General features: G+C 31.1%; 1 protein-coding gene across 1 annotated transcript in view; it reads left to right on the forward strand.

Annotated features, from left to right (window-relative positions):
• LOC106646099 (uncharacterized) overlaps nucleotides 1-7,865 on the forward strand; it is a 67,322-nt gene extending 59,457 nt beyond the window's left edge. The window contains exons 14-19 of the mRNA XM_089597788.1: nucleotides 1,270-1,497; nucleotides 1,577-1,746; nucleotides 6,300-6,321; nucleotides 6,380-6,781; nucleotides 6,871-7,056; nucleotides 7,773-7,865. Of these exons, the coding sequence (XP_089453914.1) occupies nucleotides 1,270-1,497; nucleotides 1,577-1,746; nucleotides 6,300-6,321; nucleotides 6,380-6,781; nucleotides 6,871-7,056; nucleotides 7,773-7,865 (1,101 nt within the window). The remainder of the gene's footprint in view (nucleotides 1-1,269; nucleotides 1,498-1,576; nucleotides 1,747-6,299; nucleotides 6,322-6,379; nucleotides 6,782-6,870; nucleotides 7,057-7,772) is intronic.
• Nucleotides 7,866-9,937: the final 2,072 nt, after the last annotated feature.

Consider the following 9,937-nt stretch of genomic DNA (forward strand, 5'->3'; position numbering starts at 1 on the left):
GACACCGTTGAAATTTTTTACTGTTGTGCTACCATTCCAATTTACAGATACGTATATACAGTATACAAAACATACCTCAAGTATGCATAACGGTTTTATAAAAAGTTATATTTTAGCTTTTGATTCAAAATTCCTTTAGACACATTAAATTAAGGACGAGGTTAAGGAATTTCTGGATAAACACTTATTATTCAATTTTGTAATGTATAAAACAGCGTGAAATGAAAACTATAAAAAAAGAATATATTAGCGGTCTCTAGCACTTAAGCCACCGAAAGTCCTTGAAATATTTAATCCGGAACATCTCATAATCAAATACGCAAGGAATCTTCCAATAAATTTTAATGATAAAAAGAAAAATCAATCAAAAATCAAAATAAAACAAAACAAAACAGTGCATTGCTTAAATGGTTGAAGGCACAACTGCTTTATAGAATTGCTTTGTATTTTTGCTAGAGCAAAATGTGTAACCACCACTTACGAAGACATGTAAATCAATTATTTCGAAAAGTTTATATTTACACTAAATGTGTGTTTCATTAAAGATGTGTAAATGGTAACGTAATGGTAAATAATGTAATGGTAAGGTAATAGTAAAAAAATATAGATGTCATGGATGTATATCTATCTTGTATTGTATACTTTCATTGAAATTATAATTACAGTCTAAAAGGCTATGAACATTTAACAACAATTGAAATATAAGTTTTTGTTAATCATAGTAACGTAATGTCGATATTATAATACAAAATTGTGAATGCTTAAGCTGTAAATTTTCAAAAATACAAAATTTTTATGTTTTTATGAATTTTTTATTCTTTCATTTCATGCTCTGAAAATCAAAGAAAACATTTTAACATGTCAAAACATTAGTTTTTTTGCTAAAACTTGTACTTTAAATTTACGTGTAGTTGAGAAAAATTTTGAATTCTGGTGTATCACATTTTAGAATGTATAGTTACATCTAAAATGTGATTATTATGGTCTGAATAACGATAATTTACAAAAATAGCTAGAAACTGATGGAATGGTGCTAATACTGCTGAATAAAAATTTTTTTTAAAACTCATACTAATTTGGTTATACTGTTTGCTCAGGTAAGAAATGTGGCAGTCGTGTCTTGGATGCAAAATTTCAATTTTTCGCATGAATTTAGTCGCTTGTTAAATTTTTGAAAAAATTAAATGCCACGAGGACATTACACTTGAAAATCACTGTTCATAGCCCTCTGTATTCATACAAAATTTTTAAAATACTCATTAAAATCAGCTGGAAGAAGAGGAGAATCGCCACTTGTCGTTCCTCATATCCCATCTGAAAGAAGTCCAAAATGTGAACAGCGAGACTAGGCTCAACAACTCAATCGAGCTATCGACATTGCTCCCCTTGGATGTAGATACCTATTACACATACAAAGGCTCATTGACAACCCCACCTTGCAACGAAGTTGTCACCTGGACTGTATTTGCCGCTACTGTACCTGTCTCTTTCAAACAAGTAAATGAATGACACTATGAACAGTTGCATATGTATAATTGAAACTTAAAAAATTAATTTGGTTTACTTTCGTGAGCAGATGAACAAGTTTCGATTGTTGTCGGACGGTAAGGGAATACTAGCCGACAATTTTAGGTACCTTCAAAATGTAAAAAATCGTAAGATTTACGTGCGAAGACCGAACGCTACTTTGATGGGTAAGAATGAGATTATCGATTTTAATCCGTCAAATTTAAAGTGGCACTGGACGTAAATAGTTATTAAGATAGCGTCGTCGTATTCTCAAAAACAATCCTGTGGAAGAGGAAAGCAAGCATGAAATATACGTTGCAAGACTGTTTTTTGAAGTTCTTTAACCATACATACCAGAAGAAAAAAAAATCAGAGACAAATATTCAAACTCATTTAGAATTTTTTTTTAACTAAACAGTTTATAGTTGTGCGAGAATCACAGGTCAGTTACCTAAGTAGTTGTTAATATTGTTAAATAGATAAACTTAACTATTGTTCAGCTAATATCGATGTAGTGTGATGATACTATATTTCTGGTTCAGTGTAATATTTAACATTATTTTCTAGCTGAACTAGCATCGGAAAAAGTGTCAAAACTTTCTGTTAGTATAATGTAATAAATCGTTTCTTAAACAATTGTTTTTTTGTGTTTTTTAATATGTGAAAACTTATTGAAATGTAACAAAGCATTAAATGTTAACTATTTGACTGCGTTGTAATATTCTTGAAAAAAAATATATGAGTAAAAGGAAAGCGAGAATCTAAGGTAAGTATCAGAACTGTTTTTAAATATTTTTTAAGTATTTTAATTTTTTTATAAAATATGAAAGCACTTAAGATATATAAACTGCGTCGTAGTAAAAAAAAAAATAAAATAAAAATAAACAAAAAAATCGGAATAAAAGAAAAGTAATTACTGAAGGTAGGGGAACCTGGGGCTGTGTGTGTCACTGGGTTGAATGGGTCTTTATCATTATTTAAAAAATCACACCACCAAAGGTATCGGTTTTTTTTCTATTGTATATTATCATAAGTAGTTAATTAGCCTTTGAGATTTGTTCATTAAACGCTGTGAAAGAATACTATTTTTAATGAAATTTTTAAGTACATAAGAAAAAAAAAAAAAAAAAAAAAAAAACAGTTTTCACTAACTTCCAACAAGAATACAATTTTTAAATATTTTTTTTTCTCATTTATTAAACTTGATATCAATGAAGCAACTATTACATTTTAATGCAATGCTTTGAAAAAATTTGTGTTCATAGTTTTAAATATATTATCTAATATTTGAGAAATATTGGTTGGGGGGGGGGGGCTGAACGGGTCAATCAGATGAGGCGAAATGGGACAAAGTAAACTTAGCAACAGACGATTTATATCTTTTTCTCTGACAGACACTTGCTCTAATATTCAGTGTTGTGACGCGGTAAGGTTTGTTAATTAAAAACAAAGTAATGGTCAGGTCGTACAAAAGAATGACAAATCGGCAATCCTGGTCTGCTGAGGCGTTGCAAAAAGTAGTAAGTGTAATTTCAGCTGGAGAGACATACAGACTTGTAAAAAAAAAAAAAATGGTATACCTGATGAAACGTTAAGAAGAAAAGCTCGAACTATTGAAGGAAAAACTAGAAAAAAAAAATTCGTAAAGTTGTGTACTAGCCAGGTCCATATATTGTCGTTGTGTCTGTTATGTGATGTCTTATGGAAACACTTTTCTATCTTTTAGTTCAATTAAAATTTTGAGTTGAAACAATAAAAGAATTTGATTTTTTTTAATTAGGATTAGGTTATAATGCCGTAAAGTGTTTAGGTATTTATCAGTAATTATAAAAAAACCACTATGATTTGGGCAAATTTTCTCTAATAAACATTTTACATCGATAATTGATAAGTTGTAAGGAAATGTAAATACTCACATTTAAAAAAAAAGATAACATTTATTATTATACGATTGTTCTAGAATATTTTATTAACATTCATTTTTTATTATTTCATCCTTACAGCCTTTTCCTTGATAAAATGAGACATGAATAATAATTTATAATCACACTCAAGGCGGCTAAATAAAATACATTGGCTCCTTCAGCCCCATATCTTGGGCTGTATGAGCCGTTTGAAGTCTTATCCCTTTACCTTACTTCTTTAAAAAAAAGTTTTATATTGTGCTACTAAAAAATTTGGAGCTTGATTTATGAGATGTTCAGAAATATGTAGTAGTTTTTTTTTATTGTATTTAAATGGTTTTTTATTTATTTAAAAAATTATTGAAAAAAAGGTGGCCCATGCAGCCCCAGGTTTCCCTACGCAGTAGAACTGTTTTGTAGTCTGTGAAATGCAAGAAAGTATCGGAGGTAGGTGTCTAACTGCGTTTTAGTAGCTTTGAAAAATCAGAACATAGTGTATGCTTATAGGGACCCAGGTGTTATACTTGTATAGCAGACAATAAATATATGTATATAAAATATTCATACCATAAAATTTTAAATGATTTCATGTAATTTATATTACAGGTTGTGCAGTTATCCTTAAAAGCGGGGTATTTGGTAGTTGAGTAAGTTTCAATAAGTGTTTTTATATTCAATAAATGAATAAAGAATATATTATGTAGGTAAGAAAAGTACATAGAATATCCATGGCACGATGTGCTGTAAGGCTGTACCATCAAAAAATATTTGGTTATTACAACCAAAATTCAGTTGTGCAATGTACTGCCAATTTTTTGGTTACCTAACAAAAAAATGATAGCTGCAGTTAACCTCTATGAACTATACTTAGCTTATACTTAGCTTATATCTAACTATATTTTTATATTTTCAATAGTCCAGCCAACCAAATTTCTTTACCTTGTGACCAGTACGAGACTGCCCATTTTTAACGAATCTTTCAATTATTTCAAAACAACTTCCTATACGCTGATAAAACCTCAATCGTCTTACTCGCGCCTGTCACATACGATCATACACTCATTCTTAGTCTCGTAAATAGCAACCATAATATGTATCCGAAAGAACAGTAGTATGATTTCTTCTTAACATGTAATTTTAATTAGCTTGTATTTAAAGCTTGATACCCTACAGCATTAAGAGCCTTTTTGCTAGTTACTTTCCTATGTACGATGAAAAAATAATGCTCACCTGGTACTGTGGAGTTACAGCTACATTTTTTCCCATCGTTGACTATCTTGTTAAAGTAAGAATTTTTAAAACTCTACTTACATATGACGTTTCAATAAAACGGGAAAATCCAAATTCAATTAAAAATAAGGTATTTTAAATGATAATTTTCTTATGTCAGATCACAGCTGATTCATACATTTTTCATTTTTACTACCATAACGATACGCAATAATCATATGTCACAAAAATGGTTGAGCTTCACATATGGGTTAACTTATCTCATCTTTAAAAAAAGGTGTTACACATATGTAGGTATTTTAACATTCGATGAATATCTATTCTTTTTAATCATTTGCGAACAGTGTAAGACACAGTCAGACTTTACACATACATACTTCTACGTTTCGGTTATAAAAGCTCATAATTTTCTTCTAACTTGGTAGTAGGTTATTTTTAACACCGCAGTCAACTTGAAGCTGTGCAATCATGATGGCCCAACTGTTGCCTATATTCGTAACGGCTGCTATCATAAGCATTGGTAAATGACCTTTAACTTATTTAATATTAATATGTTTTGCTGCAAGAGTTCACAAAAATTGTTAACAGTACTATCATTTAATTCAATATGAATTACATTAGAGGTAGGGTATGTTTTTAAATTAAAAACTTAATCTTAAAGTTAAAAGACTATAGTCTTATAAGACTTCTAAGTTGGTGCTTACTTTAATAAGTTCAAACATAACTTACTCAAAACACATTTAAGAATTCAATTATGTTGAATATCAAGGGTTTAAGCTTATTAAGTTGAAGATGTATAAAAGTCCTAACACTCTGCTGCTTACGTTTCTATGAACAAACATGATTACGGATACCTTATCTAAAACTTATTTTTTGAATAATTTGTGCGTGGTTTATATAAGAAAGTTTTTGTATTAATTACTAACTAGTTTAAAAAAGTTTTTTCAACAAAAAATAATTGTGTATTGAGTTGAAAAGAAAAAAAAAAAATAATAATAATAATGATAATAAAAAATATACAAAAAAGACAAGTAATGAAGCTAATAAATATTCGTTTTAAGGCTTTGTAGTTAACTTTTTTTTTTTTTTTTATAAATTCCACTTTTTTTGTCATCCTAAAGAGCCATAAAAATATTTATCTGCAAATACTATACATTACGCTTTTGGAAAATATTGGTATCTTAAGTGTTAAAAAAATATATAAAACTTCTACTGCCAAGTTTTATAAACTCCATTAAGCAAAATTATGTTATGAAAACGGTAAAGTTACCATTAAAGGGTAAGCTACTATAAAGTAAAATTGTCGATTTGTACCTATAACAGTTTGTCTTTTGTATACAAAAGAGTTGGTAAAATCATGAGGCTAACCTTTATTTGTGCTTGTTTGTAATTTTATGACTGCAATCGCTTGTGGGTGAAAACGTACGAATTTTCTTTGCAACTGACTTGAATATTTATAAGACTTTCAGAAGTAGAAAGTTTTTAATTAGTAAAAAATAAAGTTTTTCACTAACAGTCTTCCAAACTGAGCAACAAGACCAAAGCTGCTTTCCACATAAGACACCCGTTGTTAGACAAGGATGCACACATGATTTTACAGATTTTTAGAAATTTTTTAATCAAAAACTAAACATACGATTTAACCGATATTTACAGAAAGTGTGTACATAGTAAAGTGGTACGTCATCTATCAGAAAAATTATCGAGAGTAAATTCTATAAAAGCTGATTTTTAAGGCAAAGTACTTCAAAGCTGAACACGACTTATGTTGCGTTGTTAATCTTAATTTTCCAGTCGCTGGCTTGGATTCTAAGAATATCATAGGCGGCCAAAACGCAAATCTCAATGATTTCAAGTACCAAGTTTTCATACTAGTTAATTACAAAAACGGTGGCGCTTCATGCGGTGGTGCACTCATTCACCGTCAATTCATACTCACATCTACTAGTTGCATTACGGTGGGCATGAACAAATCTACAGGACTAGAGCCAAATACAGTTTATGCGAGGGTTCATTTGGGGACAGACGATTTAGAGAGTAACACTGAGGGTGGTAGAATTCGCGTAAAAGAAATCTACATCCACAAATATGTTACGCCTGTGAGTTTGTTTTATTCAAACGATATCGCTGTATTGAAGGTAAGACAAAACGGAAAAAAAAGAAAAAGGATTTTCATAATAAAGTTTGAAAAATAATGGTAAATTTCATACACTATTTATTTTAACAGTTGGAAACACCAGTTCCCAATCACCTAACAGCTGGTGTTGTAAAGTTACCAAAATCAGACGAACCCATTTTTGGTGGAAATACTTTCGTCTCTGGGTTTGGTTACAATTCAATTCAAACGAAGAATCGTGGTGGCCAGCTTGAACCAGGGCCTATTTGGCGGCATAAAAAATTGAAATACGCGAAGGTTAACGTAATTCCTTTAATCAGATGTGGGATACCTAAGGACATAATTAAGTAAGTTAAGCTAAGGACGCACTCTCGCCACGACCGTAGTCAACCTATTTGCCCGACGCAGATGAGCCTGGCCTAAAATCTATTGTAATATAAAATCTCCTTGCGTGGAAGCAGTAGTTCACCTGGGAGAGATAAATAGGTCGACCAAGGCCGTGAAGAGCATAATTTCATGTCCTAAGAAAAAGTCTGACGTTGGTTTGTTTCAGGAAAGAAAGATTAATGAGTACACTTTTTTGCGGCACCATCATGCCAGAACCGGGTGTGCAGCACTACGGCAGTTGTTACGTGAGAATCTTAAGCAAGTATTAAAATATATGAAGCAGTTTAAAATAAAGCTTTAGAAATCGTTAACCTCCATTTTTCTCGATAATCGTCACTTACATGTTTTTTAGAAGTTTCAACTTGTCCATTAAATTTGTTCACTGCAACAATCTTTATATGTATATATACTTTTTGGATGGCTGGAATGCTTATAAATTTTATTTGTTACCACGCTTTGGTGGCATGTAAATGAGTTATTCCGTCTTTGCTGGGGCATCATTCAAAAAACTTTTGAATTCGGTATTTTTAAGACATTGTAAAGTTTACGATTTTCGGAAACTTTACTTCTATCTGAGTCTTAGAAGCATAATGTTAGTGTTGTACAAAATTTGAAATATTTTTCAGGGTGATGGTGGTGGTCCCCTTGTTAGGAATGGAGAAATCATTGGAATCCTGACTAAAACCTGGGTAGACTGTGATGAATCACGAGCAACCTGACCTGAAACCTGGGCCTGAAACTAAGAAATACGTGACGCGATTCCCACCTGGTTTGATGAACTAGTTTCAAGTATTAAAAAAAGTCTTTTTTTTTTAAATTTTTTTCACGTAGTTTTTTCGATTGAAATAGAAACGACGTGTTCTATAGTAGTTTAAGTGTAAATAAATGTTAACTTGAAAGAATGTTTTATACTATCAAAAATTTTAATTTTTATCCTCGGTAAAAAGTCTATTTCACAGCCCATGTATATTTCATAAGACCACCTGTGAACAATTATAACAGGTGTTTACTGTACATGCATGTATATCATAACTTAATTCATAACCTGTTTAATACATACATTAATATATATGTATATATGTCGTCTGTTTATACTTACACATACACATTCCTAAATGATAAAATTAGTTCTTGGAATTTGAACAATAGCCAAGCTTTTTTTTACCTCTTGCCCTGAACATGGAATATTCCATTTTGTTATTAGCCTCCCCTCTTGCCCATACTTAACTACTTTTTTCATTTGCCTTATGGTGGAGAGCTACCGCAAGACTAAAAACTGCATATTGTCCCGTCTTAACCTGTAAAGTTAATACAATATTAAATTCAGGTATACATCGGAGATTTCAGGCAATACCAAGGTGAACAGGCCAATAAGTTTGGGTTGTCTTGAGTTAAGGATTTAATTGAAGATGCTCACCATATCTCATTTTGAAATCCTGGATGATATAATACTACGTAAGCTTCTTGAGATTGTACATATCTTGTAAATAATTTATGGGATTAATGTTACATGATCACGAGAAAATAAGGGTAAAGTAGTGACGTCCTTGATGTTCGTTGTACGAGTACTCCCACGTGTGATGTCTTAATGAGGAATTTTCCGTGTACCCCAGAATGATACTTATCTCCTATTTATGATTTTTGTCCTCGTCCTTTAAGTGTATCCGTTCCAGGAGTTGAATATTATTCATGTCGACATTATCGCATATGAGGCATTCACGTCAAATCGCACAGGCTGCGCGCGAGACCACTTTTCATGCTTTGATTACAGTATCAAATTATTGAGGAAGATAAATCGGAGTAAGTATTTCCGACGTATTTTTACCTCAGCTTTTCAATGAAATTATTAAAATTACAAAAAAAAGTCAACATAACCTCAAAAAAATATAAAACATGTTATATCTTCAAAAGGGTGTCTCGAATCTTTTTTTTTATTATCTAAAACGAAAGAGAAGGGTTTTTTACGTTGGTATAGTGATTTTTAAAGTGTCCACTATTATATTATTCGAGAAATCTAACGTCAAAGTCTATGCTCTCGTGCCGCCGCGACGGACGGCCTGGCGGCGGACGTAGCGCCGCATTCGTACCATATCTTACGTTTGAAAACAACGCAATATTCCTAATAAATGTTTTATAATAAAATAAAGTATTGACATGTTTACATAATAATAAACAATTTGTATTTATTTAAACTTTAATTTAAACTTTAATACTGTACACTATGCAATATATTATTGTATCGTATAAAAACAATTAAATATTTTTCTTTACCTTTGCAGTTTTCTTGAAAGTAGATTTTTTTAATTTTTGCATTGGAAATTTTCGAAAATGTTTGAAATATTGAACTTAAAGATGTATGACGCAGCTTAAATGTGTTTTTATCAAGAGGGATAAATGCGTGATATCGAAGAGTTCCTGGTATCATTTTACCCTTACTTTTTATTAAAAAGACAACTTCTGAACCTTCAGTTGTACTTACCAAATTTTTTCAAAGTTCAATAAACTCCACAAAGAATAGCAAATTCACAAAATACATTATTCAAGCAAACAAATCTCAGAATTATTTGATGCCGTAACCTTTATCACGATTAATAGAGTAATAAAATTTTGCTGCTGTAAATGAACTCAGAGGAGGAGAACCGTGCCTGATATCAACACGATTATGATATGTCTAAATAATTATTGTAAAAAATAATACTGTATTAACATCAACTAATAATTTAAGGCTAAAGAAGCAGACTTCTCGGTTCGGTGGGTCACAAATTGCTATATATAGCACGCATGCAGCGCT

The sequence above is a fragment of the Copidosoma floridanum genome, unplaced genomic scaffold (genome assembly GCF_036245765.1).
Source record: "Copidosoma floridanum isolate Cflo_tuat_1 unplaced genomic scaffold, Cflo_Japanese_pri ptg000035l, whole genome shotgun sequence".
NCBI classification, from domain to species: Eukaryota; Metazoa; Arthropoda; class Insecta; order Hymenoptera; family Encyrtidae; genus Copidosoma; species Copidosoma floridanum.